Here is a 20,089-nt window from a genome sequence, read left to right as displayed (position 1 = left end):
ACCTGATTATATGCCACCAGAGACGCCTCCGACAGTCCCGAATTAGCCAGCGTCGCGCCGAGTTTATTCCACCTATCTCAAGTTTGCGCGAAGGAGTTCCGCCTCCACCTCCCCTACAAAGTCGGGTCTTCCGGTCGCAACGTGGCCGCCCTCATAAAACTCTCCGCCGCCTTAGTGTAGTTCCGGTCGATGTTATAGGCAACCCCAAGAGCCACAGAAGCATCCGCGTCGTTCGGGCCGAGTCCGACCGCCTTCTCCAACAACGCGACGACCTGGAAAGAAATTATCAATTTATAGGGTAAGGAGTTGGATTTTCCTACGTCCTTTTTTAGGTAGTCGTAGTCTAATAGCATCTGGGAGTTCGCAGTACTAGCTTCGACGAGTCCGTGGTATGCTTCGTGGTTCTGGAGCCACTCACTACCAAAGGGAGGCGTGACAACAAAAATGAGGTAAAAACGACATCGGCAGGATTCGAACCTGCGCGGGCTGAGCCCATTGGATTTCAAGTCCAACTCCTTAACCACTCGGACACGATGTCGATATAAAACTCCATATACGTTCCGACCTCACTGCCTCCAACAACCTACCGTAATATCTTCAACGCCCTATACGAGTCCAACTCATTAGTGAGCGACACTCCAAGGGCCAACAAACTGTCCGTGTTGTACGGGTCGACCTCGTGGCCCTTCTCCAAACACGTCTAAGAAAATCAGCGTTCATCTCCACACCAACTCTTCCTGTATTCTCCTCACTATCGCTTCCACATCCATATCGTTTCCAGCGTGCATCAACCCCAACAGTCTCCATCCTTCTGATGAGTCCGGATGCTGTTGGACCTACTCAGTACTATAGCATCATGCAACTACATGAAATAAGATTTTTTCGGGGAAAATTTCAGTGAGTTCGCATTGTTCTCTGTACATTTCCACCCAAATTCGTATATAAACTCCTATAGGAAACTCCTGAGCTCAGTTGAAGAAAGCCGATCTCAACAAGATCGTCGCCATACCTCCGCCTCCAATGCGAGCATCGCTTCCTCGTCTCTCCCTTCTGCAAGCAACCTCAACGCCAACTGCAATGGTGATTCGGAAGACTCCAAATACCTGACCATCCTCAGCTACCAATCAGCTTTGAGAAATATAATTTCCAAGGGTTTGATAACAATGGCGAAAAATGATGTTTCTAATGTGATGGTAACATTTACATTGGAAACTGACTGGTTGAAGAATGTGTTCCTAGCCATACGTGGAAAATTAAAAATGAAGTCCCCACAGGAACATTATAAGTTTCTGTTGCCAATACACAGACGACATCATGCTATAAAATGCCTTACGGATTCTCCGTATTGAACTCGTATGCATCCCTCGCCCTCGTCCAGCCGTCCTGTTGCAACCACCCTTCCTGTTGTAGTTGTTGCCACACGTCATCCATCGGGCCTAACCCACAACACAAAATACTGTCCCCCTCACTGCACCACAATGTGAGCTTACCAAATATCCCACTATTTTCCTCGCGGTTCATCTGCTCCTGTTCCTCCGCAACCTCCTCAGCATGTGCCATCACCGCTGCCGCTTCGTCGTACAGAGCCTCCCAATTCACCGGCTTACCAGTCGAGTCCAAAACCTGAATTTCGTCATCATCTTAGCAACGCCTAATATCACTCCTTACAGAATCACTACACCACGAGCTCGACGATTAAATAGGATCATCACGATTCAATATCAACCATATCGAACATTTTCAAAATGTAAATATATTTTTCAAATAGCAATACTTCCTACACCAGTCAGTATAGGAGTATGGCTGTGAACTCAGCAGCTCCGAAATGAGCGCCCAAGCCCTAGTATATGTACGGGAGCAAATTCACATGTGAAATTGTTTCTGTGAATTTGCCCGTAACACGCACTTCGCGATCACGGCACAAAAACCTCTAAGGATCCTCCCCCGTATGCTCCCACTCCCCCTACTTTATCGTCAGCCAATTTCAAGTCCCCTTTAACAATTTGATCTACGAAATCCACGAATTGACTGTTGGCAAACTTCGCATTGTCCGACGACCCTGAAGATTGCCATAAACGGATACTCTAAAACTCGATCGAGCATACTAATTTTACTATCAAGTGAATTACAACCAATACTGATTAGTTCAACGCATATCACACACTGCAAAACCTTTACGCACATCAGTGTTGGAGGAATATATATTTGCTTTCCTCAGCTGAGCTCAGAAGTTTCCTTGCTTAATTTACACACGAGTTAGGTCAGAAAAGTACGACGCCACCCAAAACTTCTCAAATTTTCCTCATCATCATCAGCATATGTAATATCCCATGCTATCAACCTAGCTAACGAAAACCTTTTCACAGTCTCAAAATATATTCCAGCTCGGAAGTCTACACCCTATTAAGAGGTGAAAGTATACAACAATTTCGATAGGATCACCACCACACATAGTTCACCATGTGCATATTCTCCCATCCACTTACGCATAGTCTCAACCATCCTCTTCGCAGCATCAACATTCACAGCAGTCTCATTCACAGCAGCATTAGTTTCAACACCCCTTTGTTGTGTCACCATCACCGGTGCATGCTGTCGGGGCACATGGACACCCAACGGAGAGTGATAATTGGCTTGGCGATAGAACTAAATACCACAACTTCCCCTCAACCTCATCTCGATAGTCAGCAAGTGTAATAAATTCCCTTCCTATGCCAATTTCCCTTACGCGAATTCGAATGAGCGTCGCCGCAGAATAAAAAACATAACAAAAATATTAATTTTTCGGAATTGACTTGTGACAAAATGCGCTTCCTAAGAATTGATTGATAATATTTTCAAACGCCATCCAGTTTTTATTCACTTGCACTGAGAACCGCCAACACCACCAACTCACCTGGGGAGGCATCGAATGATACACTGCTTGCCGTTGTTGCTGTTGTTGATGCGCAACAGACTCAGTGATCGTCGGACCCATTCTGAATGATAAATTCCAACACCCCTTTCCAAACTTCACAGCTTACATTCTACGAGCCATCCCTTTGGAAGCATCGAACTCTTGTGCCCAGTTAGCAGCGCCATGCGTTGTAACTATAAAATAATCGATCAGAAAATAAACCATTCCATGTCGTATAATTGCAATACTCAAAATTACCCATTATTAGAGAAAAAAGTAATTTATTTTCGCTTCCCTCAAGTGAGCTCAGCAGTTTCCGCGGAAAATTGCAAATATTGGGGTAGAAATGTTCAGAAACCAACAAGAAATTCCTAGAATTTTCACATTGCCACCGACACATGTAGTTGACCATATGCATATTTTCCCATACTGCATCTCCCCCCAGTGTTGCAGTCTTAATTTTATTTTATCAATCCATACCACACCATCCTCTTATCGTAACCCGCTTACTCTCAGTAACAGGATGTGCCTCAATATTCATAAAGCTACTATCCATCGTAGCAGCGCTCGGACCAGCAGCCATATGCCCCGCCAGCCTGTGATCGAGTACGGCTGTCGAGCCCGAGGAAGAGGCTACTTGGGGAGGAGCTCCTGCACGGAAAACTACAACTGATTCATATTACTATTACTACTATTCGCAACTCCTACTACTATTACTCCTATTACTGTTATTACTACTTTTACAACTATTCGTAATTCTTACTGCTATTACTGTTATTGCTACTATTACAACTATTCGTAGTTCTTACTACTATTACTACTGTTACTACTATTATTACTCGTAATTCGCACCACTATTACAACGATTATACTACTCGTAATTCGTACCACTATTACAAAGATTATATTACTCGTAATACTACGATTCTAATTCGAATAGGAAAATATCTTCCCATTTGCGTTACAGAACCTTCAACACTTTACAGACGACTTTTCGCTGAGATGATCATCGAAAATATTGATCGCTAGAATATAATTTCATCTGCATGTTTTCAAACCAGGATAAGCACTTTTCGAGCTGAACACAGAATTCATAAAGCAAATATCAACACGTGTTTACTCTTATACCTCCTAGAGTTAGTCAAACTGAATAACACCGCTCACCGGCTATTCCCTGTCTCTGCGTAGCTACAGCAGCCCTCGTCATCGAGTCGGTGAAGGACTTGAGAGGATTCCGACCCTGCATCGCGACATTTGTCGGCTTCGACGGCTGACCACCACCGGGGTTGTTGAACATCCTTGCAAAAACAACTAATCGAAATTAGTTGAGAAAAAAACAAAAAATTTTCCCTTGAAATTTTCACACTTTGCTGGTAACACGGTGTATTTGAAATTCTTTTCGATATCGTTCCACGTAATAAACATATTTTCACAGGTTCTCTCTATCTATCAGCGTTTGTTGTCTTTACAATACCACCCTTCATCGAACTAATAGTAAACCCAGCTTTCCGTTGCACAATACCGCTGTTAGAAGAGGCCCTATACAAAGTCCAGGTCGATTCCAGCTGCAGTTGATGAGTTGACATGCTATCGTCCCCTCTGGATTTGCATGTGCGGAGTACATCCCCAAAGTAAACCAAGCAGAGTGACAGAAAAACGAAAAGTATTAATAACAAAATTATCATTGGTGAGTGAGTAGTACTAGAATAAGTACTATAACAGTACTAGTATTAAGTTTGGTTGATAACAGTGATTACTATTGATTATCACTAATGACAGAATTATTATTGGTTAGTAAACAGTAATAAGCTTTAGTAACACATCCTGATTCTTTGTCGTGTAACACACTGTGTACCGATTCATACCAGGGCTCAGGCAGCAGTGACTGAGCCTGCAGCTATACCCCTATACCGGCTATTACTCGCCTGGTCCAAGGGGTGCTGCGCAAGAAGAAGAAGAGAAAGAAGTACTATAGCACTGCTATAATAGTAGTACTGGTGATTAATTTGGTTAGTACTTAATATTACATTAATACAAGTGATTAGTATTACATTGGTACTACATAACAGAATTCGTATTGGTAGCAGATTTAGTATCCGTAACAAAACATGTATTAGAGAACGAACATTATTCTCCTATCACCAATAGTAGTAGTAGACTACTACTACTAGTAGTAGTAGTAGTAGTACAAGTGAACAACTCGACGAAAAAAGCACACAACCCGGTAAACTACTAGGCTTTCTCATGATACAACCGAGAACTTCCAGCGAAGATTCTCCGATTGGATTAGGCGAGTTTTGGTTCCTCTCGGTTTTATTGTCGCCATCACAGCTCATCCTAGGCCACCTGTCAACAATATCAGTAAAAACCAACACTAACGTAATCGAGCCAGTCCGGAATTTCCCAATTTTCTACAATTCTACGTCACTCACACACTTCGGGAGAATATTCAATCATTCGATCCGGGATCGACGATCCCCAAAGGCAGAACACAAGACAGGTAATCAACAGAACTTGACTCACCCAAAGGGGTGATTTGAATCCACGAGATCAGTATAAAGTTGCATACTGCGGAACATACCATCTTGATGGCAGAGGAAAACGGAGACGTAAATGTTATTCCTATCAGATATTGTACACAAGTGTCACAGCGCTGCTTCAGAGCGATTGCTCTACAGTCTTGCATCCTCGACCCACGATTTTCCAGTCAGTCCATATTATATGTGATGTTGATGAACTCGACGATTTTTGCGGTCTCAACTTCCAACCAGGCGATCGGATTCGCGTCGCCTCTTTAATACTCCCGCTTTGGAATTAAGACAACGCTCCCCATCTAGTTCAAATTCCCCGTCCCATCTGAACCTTCGACTTTATTTTCAATCTATATACGGCCAATCACCGTGATGCATGTATCGTGCTGCCCATGATCAGCACTCGTACAGCCACGTAACTCTCCCTCAGAAGGCCGCTTCACAATTCGATAATTCTGATGCACTTAAATGCAATGACCATGTCATCAGTTCATAGGCCAAGACTCTCAGCCGCCTTCAATGCGTGTCGCTGCCAGAACTCGCCACCAACGCCGAATTGTGTAAGAATCACTCCTCATACCATTCATAGCAGCGTTGTACTCACATGACGAAGTCACGTTCGCTCCCCGAGACAGGAACCATAATCTTAACCATAATTTTCACAGCTGCTACAACCGCCGTTTAGAGTTGTCGATATAGTATATTACAACAGTTACTGTTGTATGTCGAAATGCATTGTGAAGTACACCGGAGAAAAAATGAATATAACCGCGCATGTGTAATGTATTGTACTACCGAACAGTACAATGCATGCCGTCGTCCGCGCCGGAATATACAACAGTACTATGTATTCTCACGGTATAAATGAGGACACCAGGAACCACGCGGTGAAGTCCATATAGACCGCATCACCAAAACTGTCTTGCAATCGCCGTGATCAACAATACCACAATTCGATCGATTAATACTCATTTTCTGTATTTCCCAACCATATTCACCCACCTCAACTCCTCCACTTCATATTCCTGCAACCCTTCTACCAGTTCCTTGAGCTCGCTAACGTACATACGCCTTATTTTACTCAACTGCAAAAGATATTCATCTTCCACATTTCTGCCTGTTTTCACTCACTTCTCAGGATCCACCTCTCGCGAACTCTTTCCTTTATAATGCAAGCCATCGCATCCTCGACAACTTGACAGTAATGTTAGCCAACATCATTATCCGTCTCAGCGTTGACTCACGAATACCATAAATACAACATTTTTCAACCATAACAGTGCTGGAAAATGCGTTCGCTCTCCTGAGCTGAGCTCCAAAACGAACTCGCGTTGAACTAGAAAAATTGCCAAAAATTTCCTCAGAATTTCGACACATGTAGTTGACCTTCACATATTTTCCCACAGTAGCCATAGTATTTCTGGAAACACTATAACTGCGTTGAAACACCCGCATTGATTGATTCACTAAAACAACACCATTCAGATCGAATGAGAGAAAATTACACCCTCGGAATTCCCGAGATTCTAGTTCGAGAAAAACCCTTTCCTAGTTACCATATATTCTACAGTTTCGATAGATTATTACAGCTCCGATGAAACTTGTCGTAATACCAACCTGCAGGAAAATTCTGTCACGCGCCACGAAGTTACCAATTGTCGAAAACAGTAAATCGATCAAACATATCTGATAAACACTGGCAATTTTCAATGTGGGGTTTTTACTGCCCTCTTTTATCCAATGACAATGATACGCGTCTCGATAACAATAATTCCGAGGATTCCAACCAAATCTCCATACAAGTTTAAGAAACATGGGAGTTTCCATGGAGAAAAACAGTAAAGTTTCCCCCGTGATATGAAAAACAATAGTTTTACAATCGTGTTATCGGTCGCGGAAACATATACGCCTTATAATTCACCACTTCACGTTAAACGGTTGCCGACATTAATGAGAATCGATCCGAAACTATATCGCATAAACATTGCTATGAACATGTGATGTGATAAAGTAACCTTTCGATAGCGACAAGTTGTTCACTATCAGTAATAATACCGGAACAAAAAACGCACACTTGCATAAAAAATTGAACCGCACTGTACCAAACCAACATATATCATATATTTTTCGCGCGCCACAAAATTACCTAACCTACCCTGTGCCCTTCACATATGCATCAAAGCAGCGACAAGTAGATCCTCCACTGTCTGCAGCCTCTTATCACGGTCGTAAGTTTCGATCTGTACTTCTTCTATTTCATCATCAACACTATCAACTGATTCTGTCGAAGTATTGTCATCAGTCGAATCACCAGGTTTCGATCTTGTGTAGAGTTCACCACCACTGACAACCTGAACATTAAATACTATAATAACAGAACTAGTATTAGTAACAGAATTAGTATTATTCCAAGGATGAGTGCTAGTAACAAGATAAGCACTAGTACTTGTCCTGACAGTTATAATAACAGGATCAGTAATAGTAACAGAATCAATACCAGTAACAGGACAAGTACTAGTAACAGGACAAGTACTAGTAACAGGACAAGTACTAGTAACAGGACAAGTACCAGTAACAGGACAAGTACTAGTAACAGGACAAGTACCAGTAACAGGACAAGTACTAGTAACAGGACAAGTACTAGTAACAGGACAAGTACTAGTAACAGGACAAGTACTAGTAACAGGACAAGTACCAGTAACAGGACAAGTACTAGTAACAGGACAAGTACTAGTAACAGGACAAGTACCAGTAACAGGACAAGTACTAGTAACAGGACAAGTACTAGTAACAGAATCAATAATAGTAACAAGTCAGTACCAGTAACAGAATCAATACATATGGAGTTTCCACTCAAACTTTTCCCAAAATCTCAGTTTCTCACTACAAAAATCCCAACATTATCATCACTCATAATTCTCTCGCCGAATCCGAAATTCTTCACAGCGCGCAAGATACCAACAACGCTTACTCTAGTTAACACTCTATGTGCTAACTCCTCAACTTCATCTTTTCTGCCTTCTAGTTCTCTCCGCAACTCTAATGGAATTTCTGACCATACAAAACACATACTCATATTAGAATATATTTTCGCTTTCCTCAGCTGAGCTCATACGAATTCGGGTAAAAGTGTACAGAAACAAATGAAAATTTCCCTAAAAAATCATCAGATTTTTACACTCGCAGATTTGAAAAAAAGAGCTGATGCGTTATTGTATTATAATTATTCGTAAAAATCAATGAAATAATTTCCAAATATTCACACACAGGAATATATCTTCGCTTTTCTCAGCTGAGCTCGGAATTTCCTTCGAAAATCATACAGCTTTGTATACAAACTCGGGCAGCCAACAATTTTTCAAAAATTTCATTAAATTTTTACACTATAACCAACACATGTAGTTGACAATGTGCATATTTTCCAACACTATGACAGTACACTACCAAAACATCTCAAAAACTCAACATTTTCCGAGGTTAACTACAGTGTGTTCGAGGACTAATATGCGTGGCTCGCTCTAACTCTGTAACGGTTTGTGACCGATAATGACCATACATATTGATACATTGCTTACTTACAGACCTCGAAATGTTCGATGTTTCAGATTTCTAATCGTACTAACTTACTACATTCTCTCGTTTCGGACCATCGAAATCGAGCACACTGTATATAATACTTAGCATAAAAACGATTTCTCACAACTGTTTTACGAATATCATTTCATACCATATTAATATCATTCTCCCATACCGAAACAAATCATACAAAGTCAATTTATTCAGCTGTTATAATAACCGTTTTGGCAATAGCAAATTGTCGTCACTAAATTGCATTCACTTGTCACTAAAACTTATATGATATCTGTTAATAACTGTTTATAAAGTTGGCGATCCCTAGCCTATTGACAATTACGTGTGACAACAGCAAATTCCGAAACGAGCGGAGCATATACCACAACAACAGACACTTTCGCGTTGTGCGTGCGTGCAGAATTATTCTGGTGTAATTACGAAGCGTCTGAGGCCACCAGATGGATCAAATGACTTCTCTACATGCCGAGGTTTCCGCAAAACTCGATTCTGCGAACAGCATAAAAACTATTTTTGAGGGAAAAATGTCCAACCCGGGGACCTATGTGAAATTCATTGACCGAATCAATAGACGTGGAGCTCCAAACCTTCCTTACGAAGACCTAGTTGTGTAATCGGCACTAAATTGCATCTCTTTGTCACTAAAACTTATTTGTCTGCATATCGCGTAAAATCACAACAGTAATTCAACCTTCCCGAGAACCTACCGTCATTCGCCGCCAACAACTTCAGCAAGTGCGACGTGATAATCGATTTCGATTCATCACCTAAAATACCCAACGTTTTAAACACAACCAAACGTTTTTACCCCACCTAAAACGGTCTCAGCTACTGTCAGCGGCCCGCCAGTCGAATTGCCAAACTCTAACTCGTATCCACCACTAATCGCATCATGCAACTGAAAAAAACGAATCTTCTCATCAACGCACTGTGAAGATTTTTTCCATAAAACAGTACTAAAATGGAGTTTCACCCTAGTGATATGAAAAACATATTTCATATTTCACTTCGCGGAAAACAATTGTATTATCGCTCGCGCAAACATATACGCCCCATAACACCACTTCACGTTAACCGGGTGAAACTCCAATTCAGAATAAACGATACTCCACATTTGCAACAAAACCAGCGAGTTAATTCCATCTAAACCTATCTCCAAAAATTCATCAAAACTACACAATAAAATTTCGCTTACACTAGTCGGCTGCTCTTTCCTCAACAACACTAAGTTCTACGTTATCACGTGGAAATTATTGAATATACCAGATCAAATTGGAGTTTCACGGGCGGCTATGATATGAAAAACACTAGTGAAAAATATATTTCACGACTACTGCATATCACCACTTCGCGTAAAACAGGTGAAACTGCAATATAATCTCATATATATGTCATCAAGCTACCAATATCATTCGCGACTAGTGACTAAATTTCATCTGTATAAACAATCATAAATCTACTCCCTAACTTCATTAATTCAACAAAATCAGTGAAACCACCCAAAATACACAAAAATTCCCTTACACTCGTCAGCTGCTCTTTCCTCAACAACACGGAATCAACCATAACATGTTTCAGCACAAGGCCACCCTCAGGAACCGGCATTTTAGTCAACAGCATCAACGGTACCAAAACATGACCTGAAAATTCGAAAATTTTTCCACGAAAAAAAGAAAAAAAGCGTTTCTTTTCTCATTATTTTTGTGAAAATGAAAACTTCACTATTTCAATTTCAACATCACACTATGGCATTGTATGAAAATTCCAAGAAAACTAGCATCGTTATACACTTCTACCCGAGTTCGTTCGTGAACTCCTAAGCTCAGCTGAGAAAGGCAAACATATATTCCAACACTGTGTTTATATACATATACACACTGCGAATCAAACACATACGCATATCTATGTTTTCTCAAATTTCAGACTAGTACGACTATACAACGCTTCTAAAATGTTGGTGTCAATCGATTCTTTATAATACTACTCAAAGTTGACTTACAAAAATTAAAGCCGTGAAAAAAAATTTTTCGGATGACGATTTGGTTCACACTGTATATTTACATCTCGTAATTTTTCAGAAAAAACACGATTTAGTATTATTTTTAGTATTATATTATCCATATTGCCATCAGTGTTGAGGGAAAATATGCACATGGTCAACTACATGTGTTGGTGACGATATGAAAATTCTGAGAGGAAATTTTGTGGGTTTTCTTGTTGGCTTTTCAACACTTCTACTCGAATTCATAAACAACTAGTGAGGAAACTCCCGAGCTCAGCTGAGGAAAACGAACATATATTCCAACACTAATTATTATCCATTAAAACTACGGCCATATACCGCAACAACAGCGAATTCCCCTTGCGCATGCGTGCTGTATGTGTGAGTTTGAATTCCAACGGCTACCACGACAACACAGCCTAGTTAGACTCCCAGCTCACAAAAGATCAGCTTTAGCTTTATAAAATTCAATCAACAGGGCGAGATCCCAATATACTCCATCACAAATTGCTGCTTACCAGGCTCATCCAGTTCAATAGCAACTACTCTCACCCCAGCGCCTCGCGACAATACCACAATTTCATCTACCGGACTCAACGGAGCATGACCGAATAAACCATGCGACAAAACCTGAGAAAAAAACGGAAAAAATTTCCTCCCATTGCATAGTTCTGGGTTGCGTGCATATCTCGCTCGCCCAGATATATATGAGTAACAATAATGAATATGACCATTTCACTTTAGTTGCGGAGCGAGCGAAGCGAGCGGAGCGTATTCTCTCAGTTTACTAACACTTTGTGCGTGCGTGCGTGCGTGCGTGCGTGCGTACAAATTATCCAGTTCGATCTAGAGAGGTTATGATCACATGCTATACACCATTCGATAGCTCTCGCTCTGGGGATACTAGGAAAAATACGAAATTAGGGTTCCGCCCGGACCATGTAGATTTCCGTGCAAAAAACATATTTTCGCAGAAAAACGCCAGGCATGGGAATCGAACCCGGATGCCGAGCTCCGCCCCTTCTCCGAGAAGGCCTAGTATGTGATAGATGATTATTATATCTAAGCCGTGTTGAAGCTGCAGTTAGAAACACTACTTAGTTAACAAGAGATAATAAATTTTACGAATTTTCCTCAGAAAAAAAATTGATATTACATCGGAGTTTCACGGGCGGCCCTAGTGATATGAAAAACACTAGTGAAAAATATATTTCACGACTACTGCATATCACCGCGAACAATATCGCGTTTTTCACCACTTCACGTAAAACGGGTTGTGAAACTCCATAAAGTAATTCAAAAGGAGTTTTTCAAAATTTACCCAAGTCGTGGATTTCATTTATTCCACTTTACCGCGTATCGATGTTTCTCAACTGGTGATACCAAAAAATACAAAAATTTAACATATGAAATACGCACATGGTCAGCTACATGTGTTGATGACAATATGAAAATTCTGAAAGAAAATTAAGAGTGAAATTTCTCACTAATTTCTCTACACTTCTACTGCATATAAACAACAAAATTGCTGAGCTCAGCTGAGGAAAGTCAACATATATTCCAAATTAGAACATACGTTGACTTTCCTGAAAGGAAATTTCTAACACTATTATTTCGAAGAGAATCTTAGGTTGCTCACACAAAGATACAAAACAGGTCCCCCAACGTACATCAACAGTCGTCGATCCAATAAGCATTCTACTAGACCAAACAGTCTCCGTTCCTCTCCGCAAAATCACCTACACTCAAATCGATCACCAGGGCGCGCGCGCTTTTCACTCACTATCGCAGCCTGTTGTTTCCTCCTCTTTTTCCCCACTTTTTCCTTTTCTTTCTCCCCTTTAACATTAATTGTCTCCTCGGGAATCGGCGAGTCCAATTCTATCCATATTTTTCGAGCTAACACTGGTTTTGAAAATCGAATATATGTGGGCAGTGACGTTCCTGAGAAAACTAAAATACGAGTAGTGTTGGAGGAGGAATATATGTAATCGCTTTTCTCAGCTGCTGAGCTCAAGCGTTTATATACGCATTCGAATGAGAACTCTCCAGAAAAATTTCTTCATACTTATCATATCGTCACCAACACATGTAGTTGACCATGTGCACATTTACTGGTAAATTTCGGCAAAACGACAACTATGAATCAACTTTGCAAACGTAATCTTGAGTGTGACATTTTTCCCAAGTAATTCAACGAAAATTCGCTGATCAATTTTTAGCATCGAACCAAGTCGAATAATCACAACTTCTAAAATTGTAAATTTTTCCCAAATTATTCAAATTTTACTGAACTTGTACTTTAAAAAAGTTGATATATTTATAGTGAAAGTAAAGTGAATAAAAATTATCGAACTGTCGAGATATGATAAATTATATAATAAATTCAACTTTTTACCAAAAATTACAAAAATTTTAATTAATAAAATTTACCGAAATTTTACCAAGTACTAACAGCAACATTCCTCATCGCACTACCCAAGCTGAAATTTCTTGGAAAAAATCTTCGGAATTTTTCTGGAATTTTCGAAATATTTTCTTATATTTTCTGAAGTATCAACCGCAACATTTCTCATCAAACTATCCATTCATCACTACACTATCAATTCAAAACTGAGATTTCCTGGAAAAAAATTTTGTTATTTTCCTGATTTTTTCTATATATTTTCCCAAGCCTTAACCGCAACATTCCCCATTACTACCTTTCTCCGCCCGATAAGAATCATCCACGAGCCATCTCCCTTGCCACGACGCTACCACACCATCCGGAAGTCCTTGCGAAAATCCCGACGGCACCTACTAAAGATTCATTTCCTGCCCTCAGCGACACCCACAAATGAGGTTCCCTACCCGTCGCCCGACAGCTTGTTGTTTCAAATCTAGCATTTTACCCTCGTACTTCTCAACGGGAGGAGGTAGCAGCAGATCAGGAAGACTCGTCGGATCGAATTCCCACACATCATACGGCATTGCCGCAGCTAACGCATCGAACCCTAAATAAAAAAATTTTTTCCCATAAAATTTTTTTTTCACAAAAAACGAACATGGATCAGATTATTATTTCATTCACACCATCCGTGTAATCATGTCATGTGTGAAACGCGGATGGAATTATTCGTATTAAATAAGTCAATTATTGATACATCAATATCCATGGAGTTTCACGGGCGGCCCTAGTGATATGAAAAACACTAGTGGAAAACATATTTCATGACTACTTCGACATATTTCGCGTTTTTCACCGAGTTTTACACCACTTCACGTAAAACTCCATGATACATACTAATTGTATTATAAACTAGTTCCTCGTTACGAAGGGACGAAGTTCGGTAATATCTAGTGTTCTAGATGACATCGTCTCAACCTGCTGAGCTACTAAAATAAACAAATCTCCAAGCTCTTTACATTTTTATTCTTATTAGAATTTCACTACCAACAGCACGATGCTATTCTCGTTCGAGTCTGCTAGTATTTTCATTTATGCCCACGCACAGACGGCCGAATGAACTGCAATAACAACTCCGCTCTCTTCGCCTGCTGCGCAGTAATTTCTGATTACATTAACAGTACTTAAAGAGCTCAGTTTCATGACCAGATGAGTTTATGCAACTTTCACGACTACAATTAAATTTTCACCATCACAGGGTATCTCACCTGGCGAGTCGCTGATATAATGATCCGGAATAACTCCACCAACTAGCGTCGTTTCCCTGCTAATTTTCTTGGTGTTTCCACCGACCCGTTCGAAGTGGCAAGAAGGACCCGACAAACTACTACATACCTCTCCAAGATCTGATGAAAAAACAGACTTAACGTAAATTGGTGAAAACGCGATGCAAAGTGAATTGTGAGAAATTTTTTCCGTTAGTGTTTTTCAAAAAAATCTATTCTATGAATAAAAAATTGCGCATATCACGACATGGAGTTTTCACCTATTAAAAGAAAATAGTGTGATACTCTGCAAAGAACTAATATTCGCGATATGAAGTGGTTTATATAATATATTTTTTCACCATACCATGGGTGAAACTCCATTGAAAAATTACTATTTTGATTCTAATTTAGTTCATTGGAGTTCCACCCGTCTAACGTGAAGTGGTGTAATACTCCATGAAAATTATAAGACGTATATGTTTCCACGACCGAAAACACAAATTTTTCCGCGAAATATGTTTTTCATATCACTAGGGTGAAACTCCAATATTTTCTTTAAATGCTGAGAGACACCCACATATCGGTGGATCGACAAATCGTTGGTTTTTTTCTCCAGGGCGGCGCAGAAGACATATGTGAAATTTTGGGCGCCTGTGAGGGACTCGTTTCTATTACGATCCTTAAATCGATATCAGAGACTGATAGTAAAACTGCTCTTACGAGGAAGTGAAATTCAGCTCTCACTGAAATGCGTTTTCTATACACAAAACTGCATATGTTTGGTGTCGCTAATTCTGGTACAGATCCTCTACACATTTTATGTTGTGTTTAACAGTTTCAAGTCTTACAGAGTAATTCGAAAACGCCCTTAAATTGAGTAATAAAAAGCCCAAGACCACCCAGCGTGGAATTAACTCCATTAATTTCAATGAAGTGATGGAAAAAATATTAATTTTCGGCGAGGTAAAATTTTACCAAATTTTATTACCTTTTTTCACCAAATTTTTCGTCTCCACGAAAATTCTGGTCCGCATTTTCGTAATCAATATATCGGCTGCATCAGCTGGCAGATTCATAGCTGCTTGTGAACATACCAACAGCAGGAATAATAAAAGCGATTGGAATATCATCGTGATACGAAAAGAAAAACGGTCGAGAAAAACTAATAGACCTGTGTGAGAAAATATGAACATGGTCAACTAGATGTGTTGGTGACAATATGAAAATTGTGGGAAATCCTAGTTGGTTTCTGAGCATTTCTACCAGAATTCGTATGTAAACTCCTATAATTAGTGAGGAAACTTCTGAGCTCAGCTGGGGAAACCCAACATAAATTCCTCCAACACTGATATGCACTTTTCAAAATAGCAAAAAAACTGTATATGCCATTGAAATGATAGATTTCACAAACCGCAGGGGAGATGATTATCAACAGCTTAAAACATTCATACAAGCAAAACCATCGACAAACTATGATAAGGTCAAATGCAAAGTATGGAGGCGCGATGCATTAAGTAGGTTTCGATCGAAATATGGTATCAAATCAGATCGATTTATTCACTATCACTCACTCGAGACACAGCGTGGGAATGTATGTTTGGTTTCCTCAACTGAGCTCGTAAGTTCCCTCACTATATTATGAAAAATTCCGACGATTTTGGGTATAAGTATACAAAAATCAACGAAAATTTCATCAAAACTTCCATACAGATGTAGTTGACCATTTGCATATATTCCCACACTGTCAAGACAACTTCCGGGAACGAAATGGGACAAAACGTGTTTAACATGAAACGCTCAGAGAGCCTCTCGAATGTGTATTCAGCGATTTCGCACTTCCCAGAACCGCGGGATCGTTCAATAAACCGATTTCGAAATCCAGAATCGATTCCAGAATTGCTTATTACACGTATAATACGATGCTAGGATCCACAATCGATTCAATGAACATGGGCAACGTCACTTTGATTTTCGGGCGCGCGCGATTTACATTGTACCGACCTAATTACACATAGGCGTTGTCGTTGTCTATTACTAGATGATACATTTTATCCTATTGGTGAGTCGACAAGGGAAAGTGAGGTAATGCGGCAGGGAGGATCTTTTGTGGAAAACCTGATGGAAAAACCGTCAAAACGCAAAATCACACAATGCATCGCAGAAAACCCGTTTTATTGAAGCACTGTAATGCGAAAGAGTGTTGGAGTAACATATGTATGTTGGAATCCAGTTATGAAGAACCTCAATAGCTGTGGCCCTCAGAAGGGTACTGTGGGAATCGCATTACCATACCCACTAAGAACCCCCCCCCCCTCCCCCGAGGCTGCTGCTTCCAATAGGCAGAACGTCTGATGGAACCAGCCCCTACTAACCACTCTTGTGTAGTAGTATGCAGTATTTACATTCCATCCTTAATATAAAATCTCATTTAAATACATCTGTTTATTATATTCAACATTGTGTGCTGGTCACGAAGAATACACTCTCTTTTTTTCAGGTTGATGAAATGGTATGTGCCTGCTACTGTTCAGGATCAGCAGAGGGACGCCAAAGAGGTGGGAAAAGGTCTATAATAAGTGTCATTCACTTCTCGTCTATGAGGAATTTAATACCAGCTGTTAGTTACCGGTACTTTTCTCACTAAGAAAAGTATTCAAATTCCACAATTTTCGCAGGTATCCAATCTGGTACTCAGAAGAGGCCAAAAATTGTGTAACATTCTGGAGTGGCGAGAGCAGAAGATTGTGTATAGACGGTGAGTATTACAATTATGGGGAGTAGCTTTCATATTAGTCAATGACCATTATGAAAACTATTTCTCTGTTAAAACTGACCAGGGTAATTATAACAATTACTATTAATTATAACAATTACTATTTGACCAGTATGGGGCCGATACCATCTTCTCGGCACTTTCTGATCTGCCTCACTCCAAGATACGCCTCCCTTTATTTCATTTGTTCAATCGATCGAGATGACAACGAGCTGATTGCACTCGAGACGATCCACATGTATGTGGAAATGCTAGACAGATATTTCGGTAATGTCTGTGAGTTGGACGTCATTTTCAACTTTCACAAAGCGTAAGTTGCCTCAGTCAATCCGCGAGTCTATTTGTCCTCATCAGGCAATACATTCTTGATGAAGTGTTGATGTCGGGCGAACTACAGGAATCTTCGAAGCGCGTGGTAAGCTATGTTCTGGAATCTAATACGTTTCATAACAGGAAATACAGAAAACTCGTAGAAAATCCTTGTTTTTCGCGCTCTATGGTATGTCCCGACATGTAATTTCACTGCCATCGTTAATGGCAGCTTCTGTTCAGCCCTCCCCCCTCTAGCTTGGTCAGTGCATCTATGAAATAGGATTCAGGAAAATACATTCAACGCACTGATTGTATGGAATCCCATTTGTCGCTCGACGCGTGTTGATCTTCTAATGGTCGTTGATCTGGTAACAGACTGAGAAAAGTCACTATTTAATATGAGTTGATATACCATGTTGAGAAAATTACTCGTCACAAGTCGTTTTGGGTCGAATTTGTTATGATCTGGAAAGCGCGCGGCAAGTTGATCGAGTTTTCAAGGTCTGTGGTTGTCGTAGGTTCTCCGGGCGATATCAGCCGAGGACGAGTTGGAAGATGAGAAATCGTCGTCATCGTCGAAGCGTCGATGAGTGTTATTTCTGATGATAATACCAACTTTTAGAACAACCTTCTGTGTTGTCAACGTGTGGGAGCACTCAGTGAAGTTGTTACCCCGGGTATGGTTGTCAAGGGTCCCCGATCGAGATCAGGCGCAATATTGCAGGCACTCTCTCTGCGCGATTAACCTATGCCAAACCCCGTCCTTAGCACCCGCGGCGGGTGACCCGCCGAAAATTCGCGAAGTGGGTGAAGGAGCACCAAAGGCTGACTGCTTCTGAGGATGCCGACGGAGAGATTCTCTATTGTTGCTTATTTTACCGGACCTACCCGGAAGCAGGAAAATTGTCTGAGACTCGGACTCTGAATGCAAATTGACACAAGACATAAAGATTTCGTCTGTGGCGGCCCATGTCAAGGACGGGAATCATCCCCAGTCAATCAAACTGGCAACCCCAGAGGGAAACGGTTCCTAGTGGGAGAATCAAGCATCAAGGCTCGAAACTCCGAAGGGTCAAGAACTGATGAGTTATGCTCCTCTTCTCCAATGCGCTGTCTGACTCGCCCGCGCAGAAGTTGGTACTGTCACGTTCGAGTCTCTCAATCATCACTGCAAACTTCTTGGCCGTCTGTTATCGACTAATCACCATGTGATCCGATACAGTGCCTGGGGATTCATAGAAAGCATCGACACTGTTCTCATACGAAATAACGCAAATACCATAACGTAGACGGTCCATACGAAACAGTTCTCTTGGACCTCGTCACCGTCAGCGATGGCATCGCTGCGAGTCGCAGCCTGCGATGCGAAGTGACGACGATCACCGAGATTATCAGGAGGATGGACGCACACAATAATGTCGACATACCCCGGTGTCATTCATGGATTTCACATGGCGGCGCCATGCGCCATGACGGCGCACCCGCGATGGTTCGAAGGGCCCAATTGGCGAGTGCGGTCGAATAGTTATCCCAGTAGTCCTCCGAGATGTTGGCTAGCTTTATAAGTTACAGTGCTTGCCGAGCACTGCTTGGATATCTTTTCTAATCACTGTCGCGTTCATATCCTCCCAGAAGAATCACAGTTCCGCGATATGGCCGACTACGACTTTCCATCGTAAGATATAGATGATTACTCCGACGACATGCAGATGCTCCTCCGACTACTACGTCAACACGGATGTATGATATATGACATACATATATCCTGATACGAATTTTTCGGGTTTCCGAGTTTACATGTATCCTATATGGTAGATATATGACAAGCAAGTATGTGTACGTCTGTATGATACCTCAGCAGATGCTTTAAGTCTTCTTCACTAAGCCAAGAACTCCAAACGATCTAGCGTTGAACATTAGACAAATATCTTGTGTGACTAAGTATGGCTTGTGTTGGGTAAACTGCTGAGTCAAGCACTGACGGGACTCGAGCAGTTAGGCTCTCTAATCCAGAGGATCGTTCCGGCTCCCAACAGAGGGAATCTTTAGTGGAATGTACTTGAAAGAATAGGGAGCCTCGGAGTGACTCCGACGGAGTCGTCGGGACTTCGACTATCAGTGGTTGTTGGAGGGAGGATAATTTTCAATTTGAAATTTCACTTTCTCATTTTAATGAAATTCCACATGGACGACGGCGTTCCTGAAATCACGTATGAGTTTGTGAGGCGTTGCTGCTCTTTAGGTAACAATTGTGTGGCATTCATATACAAACACGCCTCCGACTTGGAGGCTCCGAGGCGAAATAATTTCTTCTCTCGAGCTGGCGGAGT

General features: G+C 41.0%; 2 protein-coding genes across 2 annotated transcripts; one reads left to right on the top strand and one right to left on the bottom strand.

The window, feature by feature from the left end:
- Nucleotides 1-7,592: 7,592 nt before the first annotated feature.
- Pmar_PMAR022319 (hypothetical protein) lies at nt 7,593-15,750 on the bottom strand (the record flags this gene model as incomplete). The annotated part of the gene is made up of 12 exons (XM_002785532.1): nt 7,593-7,778; nt 8,399-8,478; nt 9,726-9,785; nt 9,832-9,916; nt 10,543-10,658; nt 11,539-11,650; nt 12,691-12,759; nt 12,804-12,964; nt 13,723-13,816; nt 13,871-14,013; nt 14,675-14,812; nt 15,663-15,750. 12 exons carry the CDS (start codon nt 15,748-15,750, stop codon nt 7,593-7,595), a joined length of 1,332 nt encoding a protein of 443 aa, XP_002785578.1.
- A 409-nt stretch (nt 15,751-16,159) lies between these two features.
- On the top strand, nt 16,160-18,349 carry Pmar_PMAR022318 (clathrin coat assembly protein ap19, putative; the record flags this gene model as incomplete). The annotated part of the gene is made up of 6 exons (XM_002785531.1): nt 16,160-16,188; nt 17,172-17,229; nt 17,350-17,429; nt 17,611-17,757; nt 17,802-17,916; nt 18,278-18,349. The coding sequence occupies 6 exons, from the start codon at nt 16,160-16,162 to the stop codon at nt 18,347-18,349; spliced, it is 501 nt and encodes a 166-aa protein (XP_002785577.1).
- Nucleotides 18,350-20,089: the final 1,740 nt, after the last annotated feature.

The sequence above is a fragment of the Perkinsus marinus genome, assembly GCF_000006405.1.
Source record: "Perkinsus marinus ATCC 50983 genomic scaffold scf_1104296932410, whole genome shotgun sequence".
NCBI lineage: Eukaryota > Perkinsozoa > Perkinsida > Perkinsidae > Perkinsus > Perkinsus marinus.
Note: the sequence above shows the minus strand (reverse complement) of the source record. Positions and strands in the feature narration are given on the sequence as shown.